The sequence below is a fragment of the Xyrauchen texanus genome, chromosome 5 (genome assembly GCF_025860055.1).
Source record: "Xyrauchen texanus isolate HMW12.3.18 chromosome 5, RBS_HiC_50CHRs, whole genome shotgun sequence".
NCBI classification, from domain to species: domain Eukaryota; kingdom Metazoa; phylum Chordata; class Actinopteri; order Cypriniformes; family Catostomidae; genus Xyrauchen; species Xyrauchen texanus.
This window is the reverse complement of record NC_068280.1, coordinates 38,295,256-38,321,154: the sequence shown is the minus strand read 5'-3', so window position 1 is coordinate 38,321,154 and position 25,899 is coordinate 38,295,256. Positions and strand designations below refer to the sequence as shown.

Below are 25,899 nucleotides of genomic sequence, written 5' to 3'. Positions count from 1 at the left end.
GTAATTACGTGTCATCTTCAACATTGTATCTTTATTAATGCATCATATCTACTTTAATAATAATTCAATAAAGACAAATATTCACATTTACCTCTATTTTTCTATGTATCTGTCCATGTTTTCATTATTATCATGGTTGAGTAAAAATAAGTTGGGTTCCCTTGTTACACTGTCATTCACTTCTGTTTTCCAATGAAATACATTAGTCCGCGCATGCAGTATCCACAAGAGCGTGAGTGCCAAAAGCTGTATGGGGCGGATGATTTGGAAGCCCCCACCCAAAAACAAAATAGCTTTAATAAAATCAACTTATGAGTGCCTATATTTATAAGCAAAGTTATGAAAATAACAAGTCTAAAGTCACTAGTATTAAGCAAACTTGTCAGATGCAAACTTGTAAGATGCCAAATCAGTGTAGGCACGCTGCAGTTGCCAAACATGTGATTGACCACTGCTGTAAACAATCACATGATAGAGACTCTTACATAACTTACGCATCAACTGTAATATATTTACATTTATATTGTATACATTGGGATACCAAATTCTGGGATGGCAGTTCTTTTCTCAGGGTGGAAGTTGCAACCCCATGCCACACTGGTAGATCCGCCCCATTGCCCCTTTATGTATAGTGTAAAATCTGGGTCCTGAAGTTTAAACCAGTTGAAAACCACCATTTTAGAATACAATTGTGGTCTTGCTTAGCGGACTTTGAATGGCTCAGTTTTGACTGAGTGAGTGTGTGAAACTGTGTGCTGGGTTGAATTTTCAGTGTCAGGTTCTCCTCTCGAAGGCACACAGGCAGTGTCCCGTAACACTCAGTCCAGTCACCCTGAACTATCTCCATGCCTGCTACTGTCTCCATGTCCTGCTTCACACAGAAGCTGTGGAGAGGAACACTTTCAATGGAGGTGTAGGAAAACCTATCCTTTCTCTCTGCCCTCCCCCATTTCCTTGACATAACAGAACTTCCATATTTCCATCAGCCTACCTCTCTTTGTCTCTCTTTCTACTTTCTTTTGACTCTCACTCTCTCTTTCCCTCGTTCTCTGTTCTGAATCATTCTCACGAGTCAAACAAAGCAGGGACAGTTCCCTGTCTAAATGGGGCACATCTTCCAGACCTGACGAATGCTTCAAGAGTACTCTTATCCAAACAGAAGCATTTGAATGCTGCCTCTGTCTCCATGGTGGTCACTAACTGTCAAATATTTCAGCTTCAGTGTGTAGGCCAAACGTGGGGCAAATTTTGGCTAAATGTAGATTGGCTAAATGTGTTTCAGCCTAGAGGCACCTTTGTAGATGTTATCATCATGAAAGGGGGATTAGTTGTCGTCTTTTTTTCTTAATAGGTTCTGTGACTCCATCTATCTCAAGAGGCCCCAGCTTTGAAAATCAGTAAACATTTTAATCCGACCTTCAGAGGTTCCTCCTGAGTTTTCAGTTTAGAGAAAGAGTAAAAAGCAAAAGGAGAGATTATAAAAGGGAAGACTAGGCCATTTGTAAGTTGTTAGTGTGTTGCTGTACATTTAAGAGAATGATGTGACCCTTTGATATCCTTTTTCAGGCATCATCGCTTACACGGAATATCTCTTTCTGCTCTGCATTCTGACAAGTGAGTATGACCTCTATCTTTTCTCCTGTCTTTCTCTCTCTTGACTTCCTAACCTTTCATTCTTATGCCATGTTTAATTCTTTCTTTCCCTTCTCTTTTGATATCCTCCTACTGTGTATATATCTTATTTTAAACACAAATCACAAACATTGCCCTGGTCCATGGACAAGGCCGTAACCATGTCTTGAGCATTGGGGGAGACCAAATAACCATTTTGGTGGTGGGGGGTTTGTAGATGTTGAGGTCACAAATATAATTGTTCTCTTTGGTCCTTTAAAATACGAAAGGCTCTGAATGCAATAATTTTCGGAATAAAGGCTTTAAATGCAATAAAGGCCTAACATGTTAGGTATATATATATATATATATATATATATATATATATATATATATATATGTTTTTTTTTGTTGTTTTTTTGTCTGTACTGCTAGCAATTTGCCTGTTTTAGTCATCTTTTCTTTTTTTGTGTGTTGTCTCAAAGAAAAGACACATATAATTAGAATTTCTTTTCATCCCTGATGTATCTGTAAAATGTTATTATTATTTACTGCCCTCAATTATTTACTGCCCTCAAATTTTCCCTCATTGTGTTTTTTCCCCCTGTAAAATCTTTTCTTCAAGAACCCGAATGCTGCTATACTGAGCACTACTGTAAATGTCCAAAGGGAAAAAAATTATTATTCATGTACCATAAAAGTAGTCCATACAACACAAAGCTGTTGTGTGGCCCCAGAAAGGTCGGAATATAGGACACAAGTCATATGGATTATTGTTATGATGTCTTTATACTGAACCTTTAATAGTGCTGTATAGTATTCGTCCTTTATGAAGCTTAACAGCTCCAGTTCCCACTCACTTGACACTGTGTCGATTGTAGAGACACAAGGGGCTTCTTTCAGGAGCCTCGGATACCTCTGAATATGAAAAAGGCCAACTCCAAATTGGCGAACAGAATTTGCATGTCCCGCCCCCGGACATACAGGTATAAAAGGTGGGATGTGCCTCTGTTCAGTCAGATTCTTTCTTCTGAGCCGAGCGGTTGTGTGTGTTCAGCGAGCTGAAACCTCACTCTGTTCCACCTTACCTCTAGAGACCTTTCCTTTTGGATCTATGGCGCATTGCAAGTGGCTTTCTCCCTCATCTGCATGCCAGTGCAGTCCACGCCCCTGTGCGCTTCGACAGTCTTCTAAAAGAGTATTATTTTCAATAAGAGAAAATAAAAGAGTTACACTTGGCGTTGAATGTCTTTTTAAATTGTCCGATATGCTTGCCCAGGCCGCTGTGAGCATGGGCTTGGACTTGAACCCTCCGTCCTCCCCTCAACCCTCACGGCTAGATGATTGGTTCCTCGGGTCAGGGTGCCGCTGGAAGCCACCCCCGTTCCTTTCTTCCTGGATGACATGCATGACGAGCTAATGAGTTCATGGAGGGCACCTTTACTGCCTGAAATCAACCTTCTTACTCATCCACTCTCACTACCCTCGACGGCGGCAGGGCAGTCCACGGGTACACAGCGGTCCCCCATGTGGACAAAGTGGTTGCGGTGCACCTGTGCTCGCAAGGCCTGTAGGATGACGTCATCACTAACAGCATGCATGCAATGGCCAAGGCACTAAAAGATCTGCACGTGGGAATTCCTGATCCTGATGTGCTGCAGGAACTGCGCTCAGCTACCGACCTCGCCCTCTGGTCCACGAAGGTCACAGCGCAGGCACTCGGACAGGCGATGGCCACCCTTGTGGTCCAGGAGCATCACCTTTGGCTGAACTTGGTCGAGATGCGGGAAACTGACAAAGCCCGCTTTCTCAACGCCCCCATCTCCCAGCTCGGCCTATTTGGCGACACCGTTTAAGACATCGCCCAGCAGTTTTCAGCAGTGAAGAAGCAGACAGAGGCCATCCAACATATCCTACCAGCATAGAGCCACCCGCAGGAAGCGGACGCCCCCCCCCCTCATGAAACTCTTCCAGGACCCGCAAGGCTCCCAAGCGTCCCTGAGATGGGTCGCCCAGGGTATGAGATGTTCGCTCAGGAGCTGGTAGCCAGACCATTCCTTCCCGCAGTGGAGGGCCGGGTGGAGAATCCTTGGTTTCCATCTTTTTATTTTCTGCACACTCTTTGGGCTGCGGTACAAACTTTCTCAATAATAGAGCAATTTCCTCATCCCCTGGGTTACCTAACACCATTCTCATGCTGCCCCGGCAACAGAAACTTACAGGCGAAGTTTTTCCCTGGACGTAGAAACGTCACCTCCACGCCCGCATCTGTAGCAAGGTAAGTGCTTTGAGTCTCTTCTCAGCACACATGCCTCCCGACGCAACACTACCTGCTCCCCACCGCTGCAAAGCCCCACCGGGTATATCAAAAACGATCGTCCCATTAGTGCCCCTCGTGCAGAGCTTGGGCACGTGTCTTACACTTTCCAACCCATCACGCTGGCTGGCCAGGACCATCCAACTCGGCTACGCGATTCAGTTCACCAGGCATCCACCTCATTTCAGCGTCATCTGCCCCACCTCAGTGCTCGGTGAAAAAGCCAGCACCCTGCACGCGAAAATCCCGACCCTTTTGCAAAAGGACGTGATAGAGCCTGTCCCTCCAGCTGAAATGGAGAAGGGTTTCTACAGCCCTAACTTCATTGTACCCAAAAAAGGAGGTGGGTTGAGATTTGAGTTGACGTATTCGCCACATTTAAACTCCCCCAGCCTGGGCAGGATGTGGTCTCATTGGGGTCTTTTCCCCCTGAAAGAATAGGAGTCGGAAAAGAATGCCTTCCCCGATGCATTCCCCAGCCTCATCTAACACTCTATGAGAAGAAACATAGAGATAGGCCGCGGCTGGCGCGGCCTGCTCCCATGCTTGCCACGTCGCTTGTTCCCAACCCCCAAGAGAATCCTTGGTCGGATGCTAGGAACCTAGTAAAAGCAATATGATGACTTAGTGGGGCGTCGGGGAGGGTTATGTGCAGTCTGATGCTCATGCACCTTTGTCACGCTATAGCCTACTGTACCAGTATCAGCAGATCATGTAATACGGTCCGTGTAGGTGGTGCTATTGAATAGGGACCCCCTGTGTCACTACAATTGACACAACGTCGAGTGAGTGACAGAAGGGGAACGTCTAGGTTATTACTGTAACCCCTGTTCCCTGATGGAGGGAACGAGACAGTGTGTCCCCCTTGCCACAACACTGTACCAAGTCGCTGTAATGGCCGAACCTTGTTCTCGGCTCCTCAGTACAGAACCTGACTGAACAGAGGCACATCCCACTTTTAAACCCATATGTCCGGGGGTGGTACATACAAATTCTGTTTGCCAGTTTGGCATTGGCCTTTTTCATATGCAGAGGTATCCAAGGCTCCCGAAAGAAGCCCTTTGTGTCACTACAATTGACACAACGTCTCGTTCCCTAGTGTAACGGGGGTTACCTAGACGTTCTCTATAAACTGTTATTCTATGGAATAGAGCTGCTTAAAATATCTATTTTTATGTTCCAAGAAAAAGTAACAGCATATGAGTTTTGAACAACTAAAGGGTGAGTAAATGAGTACATTTTACATTTTTAGGTGAACTACTTTAACTAGTGGCTCATCTTCAAAATGAATTTTTTTAAATTTTTTAAAAGTAGACTCTTTGGAGATGCTGTACAAAATTCAGAATTAATTGAAGACATAAAGAAATTATTTTGAATATTTTAAATTGATTTTAAATTATTGCCTAATAATATTTACATTAAAAATTTATGACAGTGTCCTTGCCACAACCAAAAAACTCAATGGAAGCCACAAGTCTTGCATGTTCTATGTCTAATTTGAGGGTGATAATGCTCTACTTTGTGATATAGATCATTTTCTAAGACAATATCAAGTGCATTTTCAAAAAAGCTACTTCAGAAGCTTGCCAGATAACCACATTAATTCAGATCCTTTAAAATATACACACATTTCCTCATTTGTCTTAAGCCTGATGTGCTGAAATTCGGCTCTGTTAATGTTTTCACATTAAAAATTATGAATGACATAGGCATCATGTACTGTACATGACATATTTTAAATTCAAAATGGCAAATTTCACCAAATGGTGAATAGTTTGCACCATTGGAAATTGCTGTCAGACTGTACAATATTTCAATCATAAAGCAATGGGCAAATATTGCTTGTTTAGTTATATAATGACATCTTACGTGACACTAACACTCTTAACCAGAACTGCTGAGACTGATGTGTGCGTGCTGAGTGGCGTTGGAATAATCCACGATGTTCTCACTCAGCTTCTTAAATTTCAGTCCTGCCTTCATCGATTTGATTGACTAAATAACATTGATGAGCAGTGTTAGACTACTGTGCATGCTAAAAAGTAATCTTTTTTTAAACCATTACGTTATTCCTGCAAAAACTTAAAGACAATTAGACAGCGGTGCATAATGGACTGCAGCAGAACAGCAGCAAGGATATCAATTATTGGGGGGGACAATCTGGCCATATCTGATTATTGGTGGGACTTGTCCCCTCTCAATGTATATTGTGATTACGTCCCTGTCCATGGATGTTTTACAACTATAGTGTGTATATAATTTGTACAAAAAAAGCTGGAGAGCTTGTGTTTTCTGTTAACATTTTCTATGAACATTTTCACCAAAGCGAAAGATTTTTAAACTTTCAGATATCCTCCAAAAAGAAAATTTGAGGAGGGTATCAAATTTGTCTCAGATATTTCTGCTGAAATTCCTAATTAAAATATTAGAAATAGAAACAGACACACATTGAGACAATTCTTGATATACAGAAGTATAGAGCTATTAAATAGCATAGCTCAGATAATTTAGCCTTGGAATAATTTGATGAGAAATCTTTGAGTTTGCATTGAAATCTCTGACGTTTGATTGCAGATGGTATTTTGACAAATGTGCACAATTTGTGACATTGTTGAGATCTCTTCTGAAAATCTAAAAGAGACACATGTTAAATTGCCTTCTTCTCCGAAGAAATATCTGAGAAGCAGGAGACTTCAGCCAAAGTCTGTTATCCATTTAATATGTCTCTACATTAAATTAATTATGTCTAGGATAAACAATTGAGATATGAAGGATATCTCAATTTCTTATTTTTCATTCCTACTTTCATCTGACTGAGCTCCAACTGCATTACAGTCTTTTGGCTGTTACAAAGAGTATGAAAAGAGATGGACTATCTGGCATGCATGCTCTCCTCTGTTGTTGCTGAGGAAACACAACAGAGAGGATACATGTGGCTCCTGACAGATTCAAAAACACACCTGAATAGTGTGATGAAAGGCAAAGTGGTGAAAGGAAAAAGTTTATTGAAAGTTCTTGGGGTGAAAGCAGGTTCTTACTAATGTGGGCCTGGCCTCTGATCTGATCTCTGATTTAGCCACCTAGTTGTGGAAAGCATAATGACAGTTTACAAGATTAGACTACAGAATTTGAAGTGCTCTATAAGCAAATCCCTGTTCTTTTATTAATTTATATGCATTATGTAACGTATAACAATAAGCAAGAAAAACAAATACCTTCTTTGTACATTCTTCCTTCAGAACCTCATGCAGGCTTTAAGATCGCCTTTAACATGTTCGATGCTGACGGTAACCAGATGGTGGATAAACGGGAGTTTCTTGTGGTGAGTGGAAAATAATTATTTATATGCCATTATGTGTTTTGGATTATTTATTCACTTATTATTCACATAGCTTCAGGAAATCTTCCGCAAGAAAAATGAGAAGAAAGGAAGGAAAGGGGATGCAGAGAAAACCGCTCAACTGGTAAGAAAGAAGCACTGTTTGAAAAATGTATATTGGCGCCATTGTTTTATAATCAGATTTTTTAAACAACTGGGTGGCTAAGAATGAACTACAGATGTTTGTTGATTGTTAATTATGTCATGAACTTGCTACGTGATGTAGGTGAAGCACTCATGATGACTTTTAAAGAAATAGTTCACCCAAAAATTATTCATTACTTTCTTTCCTTTTTTGGAATACAAAGAGAAATTTTAAACAATGTTAACCCTTTCATATGTACCATCACACATATGTGACAGTTAATAACTGGGCCCCGCAGAGTAGCGTAACACATATGTGTTTCTGCAACAGCCAAACACGTTACAAGCTGCCAGATTCAAATCGGCTTTTGCGCCGACACAGGCTGCGCTGGTCAAGCGTCTGTAGTTAATATTTGCTCAAGCAGTTACTCATACAGTCTTTTAAACCACAGAATAAGTTTATTTTAGATACATACATCCAACTCGTCACCAAAGTTCCACAATAAAAAGTTAACAGCTCATATATGCACAGTCAAGACATCAAACGTGATCTTCCTCTAATGAGTGCTGCCATTTGTTTACATTAGTAGTGGTCATTCATCAAACAAACAGCTACTAAAAGAGTCTTTTCAAGGATATTATATGTTTATTTTATGTAAAAATAGCTGAATTGTCACCAAAGTACCACAATAACAGTTCACAGCTTGTATATGCACAACCATCATATCTAAACGTGATCTTCCCATGCATGCAGCCACATCTATGGTATGCAGCCATATCTTTTTAATATATCTTTCACTCACAGTGAAAACATGCTGATCGAGTGTGATTATCCGATGAGCGCAGCCAATATCAGGTACAGCTGCTGTTCATTCACATTAACAGCAATTCAAACAGTCTTTTCAGGCATATAATACATTTGTTTTCTGAAACAGACAGCCAAACTATCACAAAAGCACCAGGACATCTTTTTAAAACTTATATACTCACAGTGAAAACAGGCTGATCGAGCGTGATTATACGATGAACGCAGCCAATCTGTTTACATTAGCGCTTGTCTCACACACACACAATGTCTGAAAAGTCAAACAGAGCATATAGACAAACCGGACTGCTGATTTTATTTGTTCAATTGTTTTTTACAGCTATAAAAATGAAATAAATAAAACAAATACAGTACAGCAGTTATAACCCATTTGTTCATGTTTACTATATTATATACAGCATTTTGTTTTATGACAAGAAACTTAAAAAAAAAAATGTTTTTTTTAAAAACACTCTGTCCCCTTCTACCAGCTGTGTGGTGTCACCTGCAAAAATAACTTACTCCAGGGGGCAATGCAGGAAAATTTTGCCCCTACTCATAAAAAGGTTAATTCTGCTCTTTTCCATTCATTGAAAGCAGACAATGCAGTAACCAGGGGCTGTCATGCTCCAAATAAAACCAAAAAAGCACTCTAAAGATACTATACTTTATATATAAAGTAGTTCATATGACTTGTGCACTGTATTACAAGTCTTCTGAAGCCATACGATAGCTAATTGTTCATTGATCTTCCCCTCTGCTGTAGCTCTCAAATCTTAACTGTGCTTTTGAAATTTGGCCCAACGCATCTTGAGTTTGAATACACATGATGACAGAATTTTGTATTTTGGGTGAACTATTCCTTAAACAACAGCTTTAGGTTCTGGTAAACTGTGAGATGTATGCAGTTCCCTTATTGGTGTATATGGATATTGATTTCTTTCTCTGTATATGGCTTTGTAAAGCTTTTAGTTTGTTATGGAAAATCAGTAATGTCCAGTATTATCAAAAAACATTTTTTACTGTATTTGAAGCTGATACAAGATGAGTATTAGCGAAGGCTGTGATTCAAAACCAAACAATTGTAGTGCGTTAGGGATTGATAACATCTCCCAAACTATTGCTGCAGAGGGCAAAATGAGCTTTAAATGTTAACTATTGCATTACTGTATCCGTATGCACGGGGTGTAGAATCCGGGGGTTGGGGGGGATTCAAGCTAGCAAGTACAACCCCCCCATAATCAATGGAAACATGTAAATGTTCAAGCCAAATCTACGCCCTTGCGTATGCAGGCTCTATCTTTCACTACTTACTTCTTTATCTGTCTCTCTTTCTGTGTGATATGTCACTGCACATATTAAAAATATCTGTTTTATTATTCTTCCATATAAACATAGACAGATATTTTACTATGACATGATAATACTGCTTATGTTTTTGTTCCATGGTAACCAGTATCAATGCAAACATGGGGCAGAATATGTTTGAATGCAGCCAACGAACACACTAGATGTATTAATCAAGCCTGTTGACATGCTTCTTCCAGAATACCACAAGTTTTTATTTTTTTTAGCTGATTAAGGAGTTTAAAGTCATTTTGATTAGTGTGTTTGTCCTGAGGTACAGTTGTGCAAGCAGCCATTTCTAAGAACATCTTCTTTCTAGGAAAAGAATATTAATATGGCAAGTTTACTTGTTGTGTAGACAATTACATTGTAAATTGTTTCAAATGTCAGATTCAATGTTGGAGGTATAATTTACTAATTAGGAGAACTGCTAAAAAGATTATAAGCAATGTGTTTTGTTGCAAATAAATATAATCGAATTATGATGATTGTTTGTCGAATGACCACAGGATACAAGTAACTCTGTATTCTCCGCAAATTTTGCCAGGTTATAAAAGCAGATTTAGGGAAAGGGTGTAAAAGGGTCATAGATTGTGTAAAAAGCTTTCAAGAATTAATTACTGAATTAATAATCTGTAAGTGAAATGTCTCCCTCACAACTAGCTTTAAAAAGTATTGCACTCAAATTGCATTTGTCTTGCACCTGTGTTTACGTTTTATAACACCATCTCACTCAAAGTGATGTCACGGAAGTGGTATCACTTTCAGTTTCTACTTCACTATGAGGAGCCATTCTAAATAATTCTTAGATTTTTATATCTCCTTTTTGAACCCATACGGTCATGGGTTTAATTCCCAGGTAGGACATTTCCAGGGAGCACAAGTACTTTTGGCTATATACATAAATGTAATTAACATGGATAATAATCGTGTATATATCTTCAGTGTTCTTGAGAGACATTAAAAAATCTGAGCTAATATATTGTAAGGAAGGAGTGACATAGTGACATCCATTCACACTCAGTGAATTCAAAGCTCCATGAACGCGCTTGATGTAAATTTGTGATAACCTGTATAGTGGTGCTTGCTAAGGCTCGTTTGCCAAGTATTCCAATTGCTCACACTTAGGGTGTGTTCACACTTGGCAGGTTTGGTTTGATTAAAACAAACTCTGGTGCGATTGCTCTGTTAGTGCGGTTCACTTGAACAAGTGTGAACGCTGTTACCCGAACCTTGGTGCGCATTAAACAAGCAAACTGGGACCGCCTGAAAATTGGGTACGGTTTGATTAATATATGAACGCAATATGGACCAAAGATGTCTAAACGGACCAAAAGCAGGAAGTAATTTGCCTAATACTGACCTCAAGCATGCCTGGTTCCCTGTCTGTCGCTCACTCAACGTTGTTTCGAATGAAGTGACACTAGGGGACTTTCTTGAAGGCCTCGGCCAATGAGAATTTGGCAGACAGAATTTGCATTTGACCCAGTGAGCCTACTTGCACGGGTGCTGTGCTAGGTCAGGGAGGATGAGGAACATGTCACTCTAGTGGCCCCCTAGTGGCCCATACAGATTTGCATCTCGGATCTCACGCTCCTCGCGACAGCCCCTCCCTGGCAAATTCCTCTGAGGAAGGACATTCTTTCTCAGGGATGGACCACCCTCTGGCATCCACGCCCAGACCTCTGGAACCTCCACATCTGGCCTCTGGATGGGATGCGGCAAATCTTAGTGGCCTACCACTTTCGTTTGTAGACATGATCAATCAAGCTAGAGCTCCCTCTACCAGCCAATTTTATGGCTTTCCCGCTACCAGGCAACCTCTATTCCCGGATGGAGAGAACAAGACGTTGTGTCCCCCCGGCCACGACACTGAACCGAGCCACTGTAATGGCCAAACCTTCTTCTCAGCTCCTCAGTGCAAAACCTGAATGAACAAATGCACGATTCCCTCCTTTTATACCCGTATGTCCGGTTGATGGACATGCAAATTCTGTCTGCCAAATTCTCTTTGGCGTTTTTTCAAGTTCAAAGGTAACTGAGGCCTTCAAGAAAGTCCCCTAGTGTCACTTCGTTCAACACACGTCTCGTTCCCTCCATCAGGGAATGGAGGTTACAACAGTAACCTAGACATTCTTCTCATCATAGGAGCTATGTTTCCCATTACAGTTCGGTACTGGCGTCGGACCACCAATCAGATGTCCTTGCAGCATATCTTCATTGTGTGTACAACGGAGGAATTCCTGCTATTGTTTTGACTCCTTAACACAATTTATTAACTCTTCATTTGTTCTCAGCTGGTAAAAATACCACCATATATATATATCCAAGGGCAAAGATTACTTTGCCTTTTATTGACATTTGTTTCATTTAATACATAGTCTATTCAGTTGGAAAACATATCTCCATATACACTGGCAGCCAAATGTTTGGAATAATGTACAGATTTTGTTGTTTCGGAAGGAAATTGGTACTTTAATTCACCAAAGCGGTATTCAACTGATCACAAAGTTTAGTCAGGACATTACTGATGTAAAAAAAACAGCCCCATCACTATTTGAAAAAGGTAATTTTGTATCGAATCTAGACAGGCCCCATTTCCAGCAGCCATCACGCCAACACTTTAGAATGTATTTTCTGAGAATGTATTTCTACAGTGAAGAATATTTTCTAACTTTATTTACTTGTTTATAGTCAAAACAAGTGAAAAAATGTGCCAGTACTGAAAATATAATCCAAAGTATTTAGATTGCATTACTGACCTTGAGTAATCTAACGGAATGTGTTACAAATTAAATTTTACAGCATGTATTCCGTGGAGAAATACGTTTTAAAAGTAACCTTCTCAACCCTGCTCCTAATTCTAAGTACAAACTTCTGTGTTTACATCAATTCTGCTCTATTTGTGCTACAGACATGAATGATACTATTATTTTTCTTAAGTGATTGGAAATTTGCCAGATGGAAAATAGAATGGGTACAAAAAAAAAATCCCATAAATTTACATTGAAGGAGGGATGCAAAATAGGACTTAGAATATAATAGAGGCTTTTGACTTTTACCAGAAAGCAGTCAATGGCAACCACCCAAAACACCCTATCATTGAGGCAGAAAGCTTTGCACAGTCAAGCACCACTGACATTTTCTTTAGAAAATGTAAAAATAGTTATATATGCAATATTTAAAATCCCATATATATCATAAAAATAATTAATTTAATTGGCCTACCACTATGCACCTTCTCTAGACTTATGTCTTGATTTGATTTCTTCAATGCATAAATCTTCTTATCTTATTCATTTGTCCAGTTTATCAAGGGCTGTCTGAGAGGGAACCAATCGTGTTACCCCTCTTGGAACCTTGCGAAAGTGTGCCAGATGTCATGTTTAATAAAGGGATAGTTCACCCAAAAATCTAAAATCTGTCATCATTAACTCACCCTCACGTTGTTCCAAACTCATATGACTCAAACTTACTTTCTGGAACACAAAATGCAGAATGTTCAGTCTCAGTCACCATTCACTTTCAGCGAATGGACAAAAGATGGAAATCTGAATGTGACCGATACTGTTATTCTGATAAACATCTCCTTTTGTGTTTAATAGACTGTGAGTAAACAGGATAGTATTTTGGGTGAACATTCCCTTTGAACAACTTTCTTCTCTTTGCATGTTTAACCTGTCTTGTCCATCATTTCTTATCTCACTTTCTCCTTCCTGTCCTTCTTATCCCCTCTTCCGCATGCTGTGACCTCTCCTCTTGTCTCTGTGTAGAGTATGCAGCTCTATGGATATCAGGTTGCCCCAGTGAACAGCGTATGTATTGCCTCTGGGCCTCTGACCTGAACTATAACCTCTGTGTGAATTTTGCAATGACTGGAGAATGAAAGAGATCTACTGATGACTGAATGAAATGTTGAGGGTGCTGGAGTGGAGGTCAGAGAGCATGTGGGAGTTTCGCCACAATCAGTGTGATTTGATTCTTATTGATTTGTTCTTTAAACACACCATGTCAGTTACAAATTTCATCAGTTGACTATAAAGAGCAGGCATGGTTTAGGTCTGGTTAAGAGTGGGTGGAGTTGTTGGTGCAAATGAGTTTTCTATTGAGCTGACACTGAAAATGTACTTACAATAAATGGATATTTCCTCCATCACTTTCTCTGAATCTCATGAAACCTGTCAAGAACATATCTTGGTCATATTTCACTACAAAATATAAAGAAAGGAATAAGAACGTAGAACTGTTATGAAAAATAAGCATATTTTTAGGACTATTAAGATTCATGTTTTTATTTATGTTTGGCATTGTTTTCACAAAAATTAAGAACATTCCTCTTACTGTCATTAATATAAATCTTACTCTATTGTACTGTGAAAAAAATTATATGTTACTTACATTTTATTTAAAAGCATTTTATTTCAAAGCAATACATGGTAGTATTTTCATTGCAACATTTTATTTATTTATTTAAAATATACACACACACACATACACACATAAACATGTTGGTGCGTCTATCCTTATGAGGATTCTCCACAGATATAATGATTTTTATACTGTATGAACTATTGATTCTATCCCCTAACCCTGACCCTAAACCTAACCCTCACAAAAAACTTACTGCATTTTTAGTATGTATAGTATGTTAGCGTTTATTTTTAAAAAATTTTTAATGTGATTTGCATTATGGGGGACGCTAGAAATGTCCTCATAAACCACATTTATAGCGTAATACCCTTGTAATTACTAGTTTTTAGTCCTCATAAACCACCCAAATCTGCCCACACACACATTCACTCATATTCCTGAGCTGGAGGTTCTGTGATTTTTGAACAAATTTAATCTGTATAGTTGTGTCTCAGTGTCCGTTGGACTGATTCATCACAGATGAATATATATATATATATGTGTGTGTGTGTGTGTGTGTGTGTATATTTAATCAAGTTATATTCAAGAATGTATACATTTTTTAATTTTTATATAGCCATAATTGTCATTACACTACCCTAGAACTACTGCATAGCCATAGAGTAATACTGTAGGTCCTTGGACATGTGTCAGCCAATCAGAATCAAAGGAATCAACAACGCTGTGGTATAAATTGTTTTAAGTTTGTATTTGATTCTGCAATAGTGAACACATCTGAGCTATCAGTGTTGAGAAAGCTTTGAAACTGTTGTTTCCCAAGCTACAACATGCTGTTTTAAAAAAGTAGTTGGTGAAATTACAAAAAGTAGCTAACTACATTGAAGCTATATAAACAAAATAGTTTTTATAATAATCACATGTCTATTACATCTGATATATACATATAAATGTATATATATATATATATATATATATATATATATATATATATATATATATATATATATATATAATTAGGGTGAGACTTTTTTACTTTTATAAAACTGTAGAAAACACCCTATTTTATCATACTGATCTCATGAAATTTGCTTGACAGTGGCAACATTTTTGCTAAACGAAATAACGTGCCTTATTACACATTTGGCTGCAGTTTCCCAGTGAAATGTCCAGCGGGGGGCACCAAATGCGAGTGAAATGGTGTCGTAATAAAAATAATAATAATAATAATTATAATAATAATATTTTTTAAGGTGAATATTAGATGGAGGTTTTAATAAGTAAAACTAATATAGTAAAAAGTTATAGTAACCTTCATTCTATGAGACTAGGTTGTATTTTATATAACTGATTCAATATATACTGCATTGTTAACATGCAGCAGTTAACTAAACACTTTGCTTAAAAATTGAAGAAAGTGACTTCTGACAAAGTCCATATAATGCTGCACAGGGACTTGTGAATTAGTGAATAATATGTTTACATGAACCGCTCAATTGAACTGACTGAATTGGAGTGCCCAATGCTAAATATAAGTGAATTGTTACTTTTAACTGGTTAATTTACATTAACTGTCCAAAAGAACTAATTGACTTAAACTATTTTGATTTCCCCCCCCTCCCCTCCCCCTCCCCTATTATTTAATGATAACAGCTTTCCATCTCATGCTAACCCCTCTGCAGGTGCTAAAAAAAGACAGTCAGGAGTTTGTGCCCAGGAGCTACTGGGACATGCTGAGACGTGGCGCGAGCCAAGCCCTCTTTTCTGACCTGGCAGAGGTATAGCCATAGTCCTCTGTCCTCCTGTCCTCATCCCATTTTATTTATTCACCCCTATCCATCCCTAACACAATGCTTCTCTGACCTGGAGAAAAAAAATAGATTTTAGAATCGCAACCCTGCATCCCTCTTAACATCATCCCATGGTCATTGTAATTTAAGGACCTAGATAAATCCTTTCATTAATGTTTCATTTCTCTTTTTATCCATCTATTGGACTGTTGAACTATTAGAAAATTGTTATTTTTAAATATAATGACTGAAATTTTAGTCTTCTCACACAAAAGCTATTGTATGGCTTAAGAAGAGTAGTATTAGTAGTAGCATCTAAGTTGTATAGAAAGTTTTTACTGTATGTTATTTGTTACTTTTTGTCTTTACAGCTCCTTGTCACTGTCTGATTTCATTTTATGTAAAAGAGCATCATTAACATTCTGCAAATTATCTCCTTTTTAAGAAAAGTCACATGAGATTTAAATGACACGAGGGTGATTTAAAGATAACAGAACAAAGTGAATTATTCTTTTAATAGTTTTGGTAATGTTAATCTATTGATTTTAATGTTTTTTATTTTATTTATTTATTTATTTATTTCGTTTTTGTGCTACTGTATATTTGAATTGATTCAGCTGTGACTAATATCATCATACAATTTAAACTGCTCGCAACTGCTTGTTATTGATCTTTAAACCAAACCAATGCTTAGAAAGGCACATTAGACCTTTGTTTGTCCACCAGTTCGGAATGCATCTATTCAACCTGCCAGTGTGTTTGCGTTCTGATGGCTAATATAGGGCGTCTAGGAAGCAGTAGTTTAATGATTGTGTGCAGATGCCCTGTATTTACTTTGTCTGTTATTCACAATGAGAGGGTAATTTCAGCTCGACTTCCTCAGATGACACAGCAGTTAGACAGGGCTGTTTGTCTGAGTTGACAACTGCACGGTTCCAGACTTTGATGGGTAAAGGGTGTTTGTGTGTATGTGCATGCATGCTGGCAAGTGTGATTCGGGTTACTCATCTTAGAATTCTACAGCAGTAATCACTGTTTTTACCTCTGTTTTTAGATCAAAGAGTAAAATGCCTAAAGGGATGTCTATGTCAAGTGGGCATGGCTGTGGTGTAATGATGATGTAATGATGACCTCACAATAATGGTTTACCTGTAACCATGGTGTTGTGATGTCACACTTCCAGGAGATGAAGTGGGAAAACAGCTATATATTTTTCAGAATAAGAAACAATAAGCATAGAGTATATCTATAGGAAGGGAGATATGACCTATACCACACAAATAAACTGAGCTGGTCTTTCAGTGAAGAACAAGCAAAAACTGTGTGTATAGTAATGCTCTTACAAAAGAAATCTAGGGGGCAAGGCATTTCACTGAGATAGATATTAAAATTCACACTTTATTGATTTTTTAGCTGCAAGACTTAAACATTAAATGTGTTAATATGAGACTATGAAAATGCTTAATAACCTTGTCTGTTAAAGTAACAGTATATCCAGTCATTTAAAAATTGGTAACTGCAACATCTGCAATGAAACCAGAAAGAACCCATATGGCTAAAAGAAGGATGACTTTACAGTAAAGTTTATTAATATAAGTGCTTTAACAATGCTGGCCATTTTAAACAAGAAAAAGTAATTTTGACTCGTCCCTCCTTTTCTTTAATAAATAAAAAACAAAAATCGAGGTTATAGTGAGGCTCTTACAATGGAAGTGAATGTGGATGGTTCAAAGGCATAATTTTATAAAAGCACAGATTATTTTGTTAAAATTTGAATAGTGTGTGCTGTAAATTTTACAGTCGTTTTATGGTTTATATCGTTTCATCATGGAAACATAGTTGTAAATTCTGATAACTTTACACAGAAAAGATTAGCAAGAGATTTTGTCACATTACCATCATGTTAACATGCATATTGTTTATGTGTTGTGGCTTTACTTTTGAAACAGTGAGTATTTCAACGTTTATGGATTGGCAACATTCACTTCCATTGCAAGTGCCTCTGTAAACCAGATTTTTTATAATTTTTTATTTTTTTTTTTAAGAAAAGGATGGACCAGTCTAAATACATTTTTGTGGTAATCAACATTATGCCACAAATGCTGTACTGTTAACTAACCTGAATTCAACACGGACTATTTCTTTATCCCTCTGGAATGCCTTTCACCATAGATGTCCATTGTAAGTGCATTACTGTAAAGACATTTTATGTCAAAATTATTGACTGAGGTACTCAAAAACATTTATGGTGTAGAGTGTTTACTTTCATCAGGCAGATCTTAGAGCAGTTTTATAACCTAACCTTAGCGCTAAATTGGTTTCATAGACTTCCACTTTTCTCCTTTTTATGTAATTTCTGACACTTTTCTATGTGGATAACTCAGCAAACATCTGCAATATATATTTGAGTTGAGGATCTGACTTGTGAAATAGAACCATTCTTTCTCTCTCTATAACCTTCCTCTGATTGTATCACCATCGATAGGATTTTAAGCTAGAGGTACAGCAGTGGCATGGACTTGCATTCTGGTTCGCTTGATTGATGCCCATAAGCAGGACCAAAATATGTTTGGAGTTTATGCCTGTTATCATGAAGCAGTGTTGGGGAAGCTACTCTGAAAAACTACTATGACTACAGTTAAGCTAACTATTTTAAAGAGTTTAAAATAACTTTTATTACTTGTAATATTATTGTAATAAATATTATGATTTTATCTTGTTTATCAAGCATTTGCGCAGGCACTTGAATGAATCGTGATTTTTGTTTTAACTGATTTATTTTAACCAGAACAAACCAATTCACTAAAATTATTCTTCCTTCCCAATGCTACTTGTCAGACAAAGACAGTGGACATTTAAAAGAATGTGTTGTATTATTGCCATAGCGATGTAATAAAATGTGACAAAACTAGTGATTTAACGTTTTGTCAAGCTACACACTGGAAAATCTGTTTTGAAAAAAGTAGAGCAGCTATTATGCTACTGAAAACTATTGGTTAGTTATTCCCCAACACTGTCACCAAGTTTCAGCATGATAGGATCCTGTTGCAGATGGGGGTGAAGCATGGATACAGAAAAAATAACCTAACCTGGCTTGTCACATTTCAGTTCCTTCGTTCAGTTTATTGGATGCCATGCCACTGGCAAAAGCTTTTTTATTGTTGAATGAACAACATGAACACCTTTTTCTAAGCTCTATTGAAAACGGAATGCTGTTTTTTTTTTTACACTTCCGTGGTTCATAATACACGCAAAAGATTCTGTCCTCAAATAAAAAAGGTGGAATCTGCTCACATCTGTGCATTTCATTCACGTTTCATGTTGCAGATACTTTGTTTGGAGGTTTGCTACAGAAATGCATGTGATGTGGATGCTTTGTGTGTCTTTACTTTTGTTTTGTCTTGTTTTTGTATATGTACACAACTGGCATGTGTGTGTGTATTTCTGTGTATCATTACTCTTTGATTGTTTGTGTTTCGGTTTAAGTCTAATAGATGTTCCCTTTCGTAGGAACTCGAGCTGCATAATCACTTTGGGACATGCCCTGAGTGACACATGGTCTGAAGCCCTTATATTATCACACCAATTTATTGGCTGATGGTGCTTATGTGATGCCCCTAGGGTGCTACAACAATATTGTCTGGCCCATGTTGTACCAACGACTCACGTCGAAGAGAGTATCATTGTTATTCTCTCTTTTGAGTGGCAACACGGGATGGAATTTAGGAAGTGCTTACCTCCTGTGCAAGTGGTTCATCGTTGGTGAAGATTCCCACAACATGTGTATTGCCTGTCTGGGTTGAGCCACGTTGGAGGGTTCAATTGCCCACAATGTGAATTAATGAACATCAGGACACTCCGTGAAAGGCTCGTCTCCTTTGAAAATTCAGTCAAGCCATGTGCTGGTCCAAACCGCGTGTCTGCCAGTGCCATACGGCCGTTTGACTTGTAGGAGGCTGGCACAGACACCGAGGAGATGGGAGTTGAGCAGCAGGCCGACCTATGGTTCTCTCTGTCACTCTCCCCGGATTCGACTAGACGTTTACACATGGGCATTTGCGTCCTAGCCCTGTGGCCTGCACTGCAATTTCCTTCAGTGCTGAGGATGAAGACGCCATATCTATGGCATCATCGGATTCTGAGGATCTTGCCGGCAGCCAGCCTGAAGCCTGGCCTCCTAGCAGTCATATTTCCAGACCTTCGGCAACTTATGTGAAATTGCTGGTGGTTATTACATGTGCAGTGGAAAAATTGCACCTGGAATGGCCAGATGAAGCGCAGTCTGAGGATCAAAAATTTATTTGGATGACTGTTTTTTAGAGGGCCAGCATGCAGCTATGACTTGTAGGCTGCTCCCTTTTTCCCTTTTTCGGGCCAGGCAGTTTCGGCTTTGCACATACCTACCAGTTTGCAAAAGCCTACCAGGCCCATTTTATGAAGGATTTAGACGAAGGAGCTAGACTGGATGCTGGGGCCATCAAGGATCTGATTTGGCACTAAGAGCTACCATATTGATTGTGCTGTTGGTCGGAATAAGGCGGGCCTCATGGCAGCAGAATTGCATCTGTGGCTTACACTCATTATATTCATGACATGGACAAAGCATTTCTAATGAACACCCCTGTGTCACAATCTGGACTGTTTGGTTATGCAGTCCAGTCGGTGGTGCAAAAATTCCACGCTGTGAAACAGCACACTGCCATGTTCCAGCAGATGCTTCCTCATAGAGAGAGAGAGAAAAGTCCGCTGCCGCGTTCACGTTTGGAATCTTCGCAACGTCCCACCAGAGAGCAGCATAAGGCGCCGGACACAAGTCAGAAGGATTGGGGACCTCGTTCATTCCCATGGGCGCGTCCGTGTAGGTGTTTGGATGTTGGACCGGCCCGTTTTAAATGGCTGTCAGGATCAGAAGTGAGCCTGATGGAATTACAGTTAAACGATGTGTGAGCCCCCATTCGAAATCAGACCGTTCAAATGTATCTGTGTCGTTCCTGTATGTCCTTCGGACAGTGTCGGGTTGAGTTCGCCATTGTTCACGATTCGAACACCTGAAAGACAGAATATAGTTTAGTCCCCCCCAAATAATTTTTTGGTGGATAGAGTGTGATCGAGATAGAGGGATAGAGGTCAACCCCAAAGCAGATTGCGCTGGAAGCAAATATTAAAAACTCAAATTCCGAATTCTCCATGACCAAGGGTTTGTAGACATGCATAACAGAATTAAATGTTCATTGTCCACCCCCCGCCATAAAGAATTTTAAAGAATTTAAAAAGCCATGCAATAATCTCTCTGTCTGCCCGTCTGTTTGCTTGGCAGCAGCTGAAGGGCATTTCGAAATGAGTACTTTGAATGATTAAGCATGGTTATGTAATTCAATTCAGGTGAACTCCATCGCTTTTACAGCCATGTTATGGTCCCAAAAATAGATGGCGGCTTACCTCCCATTCTGGATTTGAGACAATTGAATTCTAAACGAATTAAATATCAATTCAGAATGCTCACGCAGAAGCAAATAATGTCACAAATGTAGCCGGGGGACTGGTTTGTGACAATAGATTTGAAAGATGCTTTCTCAGATTTGCTTTCGGGGAATAGCATATCAATTTTGCATCCTTCCTTTCGGACTTGCACTGGTACCACGCACTTTCACAAAATGCATGGATGCGGCCAGCCATGTTGCATGCAAGACCTTTTCAGTGTTGGATGAATTCCACAAAGGGACTTCAACCACTGAAGCATGCATTACGTCTCTTCGTAATGACACGTAGGTTCTACTAATTCTGTTATCATGGAAACGGATCTGCCTTCTGTTGTCGGGCATTCCGCTGGGACAGGTGTGTCGCCGAAAAGTTATAACTACATTGGGGATGGGCCACTGTATACAAGGTTCGTCCAGCATACAGGGTTAGGATGGGCCAGTGGCAATATTGGCACATAAACTGTCTGGAGATGTTCACAGTGCTGCTGCCATTAAAAAAAATTCCTCCCAGAGATTCAGAGCAGCCATATCTTTATCCAGTCGGACAACAGGACGGTGGTGTCCTACATCAATTGCCAGGGAGTGGATTCTCATGCCATGCTCAGGCTGGTATGGTGCATTCTTCTGTGGGCACGGGACAAACTGCGGTCTCTATGAGCCATGCATGTTCCGGGCCAGATGAATTTGGGCCGGATCTCCTGTCCAGACAGGGCTTGATACCCGGAGAGTGGACATTACATTCTCAGATTATGGAACAAATCTGAAGAAGGTTCGGCAGAGTGGAACTGGATCTGTTCACTTCAAGTGACCACTGGGCCTCGATGTGTTGGCGCACCAGTGGCCGACAACGCATCTTTACGCATTTCCACCTATCAGTCTGCTGCTGACAGTTCTGCAGAGAGTTCGGGAAGATCGGATTTGGCTTCTGTTAGTGGCAAGTATGGTTTTGGTGAAAGTGCCTTGGGAGATTCCTGTCAGAACAGACATATTGCTTCGGGCTCTGGGCAGTATTTGGCATCCCCAGCCAGACTTGTGGAAGTAATGGGTATGGCCTCTCAAGGGGCACTCTTTTGAATGATGGGTTATCCCTCACTGTGGTAATACCATTCTGAATGCTAGAGCTCCATCAACTAGGAAGCTTTATATGTTCAAGTGGCATATTTTTGCTTCTTGGTGTACAGCGCGAGGTGAAGATCCAGTTCACTGCACTGTCGGTGCATTGCTGGATTTTTTCCAAGAGCGTTTTGGGGCCGAGGTTGCCCCAGCAAAACTTAAAGTCTATGTTGCCACTATAGCGGCTGAGCATGCACTTATCAATTTAGTCTCGGTCGGTAGACATTCTCTTATTTGAAGTTTTATACACGGAATCCTCATGGGCTTTGATTAGAGGTGTGTCCTTGAAGGACATTTGTATGGCAGCAAGATGGTCCTCTCCACATACATTGTTAGATTTTATAATCTGAACGAGGGTTTCACTCCTGTTTTCCAGGTGCTCTCAAATGGAACAGGAATAAATTGTTTTATTCAGATGCTTAACTTGCTTGTGCGCCGCTATATACTCTGCAAAGAAAATCTGACTTGATGGCATGAAACGAGCGCCTCTTTGGAGCCTGTGACGTAGCTCCCTCGGGGCATCACTTAAGGCCTTCAGCCAATAAATTGGTGTGATTGTATAAGGGCTTCAGACCATGTGACACTTAGGACATGTCCCAATGCAATTACGCAGCGTCTCATTCCCACTCAGGGAACCAGGGTTACACTTCACGTTACCGAGACGATCTTTATACCAGATGAACCTTATAAAAACAGTTAACTTGTGCTGTTCTTGCACATTGATGGTATAAAGATCTGCACGTCTGCTCAGAACTGTGAAAAAAGCAAGTTTTATGCACTTTTTCAGGTGCTGGATGACTGCTATATTGCCTATGACAGACTGCTTACTTATTCTAAAATCTGCAGGATTTTTAATATTGTTTTCTTTTCTTGTCTTGCCCTCTTTACTGCCACTCATCACCAATGGCAGCGTGCTGATGAAAACATGATGATTGACACCACTCTGCTTGTGCACTTCTTTGGCAAGAAGGGAAAGGCAGAGCTAACATTTGATGACTTCTACAGGTATGAAGGCTTGAATTTAAAGCTGAAGTGTGTAATTGTTTTTAGAATTTCTTTTGCAAAAATAATCACTGTTTTCAAACAGGCTCCAGAAAACTTCCCTGTTTTCTATTGGTTGTACAAACAGATACACCAGCCCTGAACGCACGCCATTGGCCGTGCCAATGTAGCTGTGTTGGGCTGGAAGGGCCACTCAAACAACCAAAACAATTTTTATAAAATTTTAATTTGATTACTGATTACGTCAATGGAAAAGTAATCACATTACTGATTACTTTCATTTTAAGTTACTTTCTAAAACAGTTGTCACAAATATTTGTATGTTTTTCCACTCATCAAATTCAAAGTAATGTCTATATTCTCCTTGTCACAGAAACACATACAGACATACATATGAACATATGAATTCACATTTTAATTGTATTACACATAAATTATATTTTATAGAAATATTTGTAACCAAATTAATGTAATTTAAACTTAATTAACTGTAATCTGATCATAATGTTTAAAGCTTTTAGTAATATAGTAATATAGCTTTTAATAATACAGCTTTTGGAATATACCACATGTAATCAGCACATTTTGAAAAAACTTGCCATGTACAATCTTTTCATGCTATTCTCCTCTGAAACTACTTTAGATTCTTGCTCTTGCCAATTAAAGCTGAATTAATTTTGGACAGTAACTTACAAGAAAATGTAGGTCATGATTGATGTAAGTTAAAGAGAGAGAGAGAGAGAAACAGAGTTTCTTCCTCACTTCAAAAATGTGTTTCTTCAAAAGCTTGACTTTCCACAACTGTCTGTCTCTAATATCATTAAGAATTACCTTTGTTTGGACATGTGCAGGTATAAATGAATGTTCTGTTTGGTGGATATTCTGGATAAGGTGTTTACAAATATTCTGATTGATACATGGCACATGCCCGCTGTTTCTGGAAACCTTAATATAGGATTAATCATGTTTTGGTAATAAGGTCAATATGTTTCCATGACACATACATAATCGGAATATGACCAATTTCTGATTAATAACAGTATATTAATGTGAATGCACACAGTTATTGTTGCCCATTTTCAGATTCATGGATAATCTGCAGACTGAGATGTTGGAGATTGAGTTCCTGACCTATTCTAAAGGCATGACCACCATCAGTGAGGAAGACTTTGCCCGAATCTTGTTGCGATACACTAATGTAGAGGATATCCGCAGCTATCTGGAGAATGTGCGTCAGTGCATACCTGATGAAAAGGTAATGAGAAACCCCATCTAGCCGTAAAATTTACTTGAAAGGTAGGTGTTGGACCACTGTGATGACCACCTCCCCCACTTACAGTTTCACTCCTCTAATTTACCCTCGTTGACTTCATCCCTCAATCTGGCCGTCCTCCCAGCAGCTTTAAAAGGTTATTTGTTCAAAGCCCAGGGGACATTTCTTTTGTGCCCATGAGAAAGCTCTCAAAGAGTTTAAAAGTTGCCTTGGGTTAGTCAGTTAAAAAGACAACTTCTGTTCCCTAACACATGTACCTCTTCTATAGAAAATTCTAGATCACACAAATTTCCACTCCTTGAGTGGTCATTCACCCTTGATTGCTCCACTGCCATAGTAATTATATAGAGTGTGACCAGGGCTGGCCTGTCCTATAGGCAAAAAGAGGGCCACCCAGGGCCCTGACATCAAATCTATTATTTTCAAATCCATATTTTTACACAACCAGCATAATAACCACGTGTAGACCATATAATTTAACAAACAAACCACAATGAGCTCTGAATAATCTCCAAATTAAAAATAACTGAAACAATTGTTACAACAATTATGATAACATCAGTGTATATAAAATCGGCTAACAGTAAAACTGTAAGCAGTACACAGTCATTTTTATAATTTATTCATACAGCATTGCAATGTCTGGAAGCACTGCTTCTTATCACATTATTACTAGACACAGTTTGCTGAATAATGCTCACGTTTGACAGAATTGCAGAAAATAAGTCATGAAAAATATTTATTTGTGGCTAAAGGTATTTGAGTCTTTGAGGCTTACATAGTTTAAAGGTTGGCAGAAACATGTCACGTTTTGTCAAGAATAAACTGGAAAAGGAATTCAGACACTGCCGACATAAAGGTGCAAAAAACTCACACTGAGTAAAAAAATTAGCTATCCTATCTCCAAAATCTGCCCTCTAAGAGGTATGTTTATAATTTACATATATTTATTAGGGCTGTCGATTTAACGCGTTAATTCAGTGCGATTAATTTTATTAAAAATAACTTCCATCCATCCATCTTCAACCGCTTATCCGAAGTCGGGTCGCGGGGGCAGCTGCTCCAGCAGGGGGCCCCAAACTTCCCTATCCCGAGCCACATTAACCAGCTCTGACTGGGGGACCCCGAGGCGTTCCCAGGCCAGTTTGGAGATGTAATCTCTCCACCTAATCCTGGGTCTTCCCCGAGGCCTCCTCCCAGCTGGACGTGCCTGAAACACCTCCCTAGGGAGGCGGCCAGGGGGCATCCTTACCAGATGCCCAAACCACCTCAACTGACTTCTTTCGACGCAAAGGAGCAGCGGCTCTACTCCGAGCTCCTCACGGATGAC

General features: G+C 39.3%; 1 protein-coding gene across 6 annotated transcripts in view; it reads left to right on the top strand.

The window, feature by feature from the left end:
• micu3a (mitochondrial calcium uptake family, member 3a) overlaps nucleotides 1-25,899 on the top strand; it is a 54,704-nt gene that overhangs the window by 12,198 nt on the left and 16,607 nt on the right. For 2 of the 6 annotated variants that reach the window (XM_052127572.1, XM_052127573.1), the window contains exons 5-11: nucleotides 1,567-1,614; nucleotides 7,168-7,250; nucleotides 7,321-7,392; nucleotides 13,317-13,358; nucleotides 15,594-15,689; nucleotides 23,205-23,299; nucleotides 24,380-24,551. In XM_052127572.1, the coding sequence (XP_051983532.1) occupies nucleotides 1,567-1,614; nucleotides 7,168-7,250; nucleotides 7,321-7,392; nucleotides 13,317-13,358; nucleotides 15,594-15,689; nucleotides 23,205-23,299; nucleotides 24,380-24,551 (608 nt within the window). Of the gene's footprint in view, nucleotides 1-1,566; nucleotides 1,615-7,167; nucleotides 7,251-7,320; nucleotides 7,393-13,316; nucleotides 13,359-15,593; nucleotides 15,690-18,186; nucleotides 18,202-23,204; nucleotides 23,300-24,379; nucleotides 24,552-25,899 lie in introns of all 6 variants that reach the window. The other 4 variants (XM_052127571.1, XM_052127574.1, XM_052127576.1 and 1 more) reach the window with 4 other exon arrangements.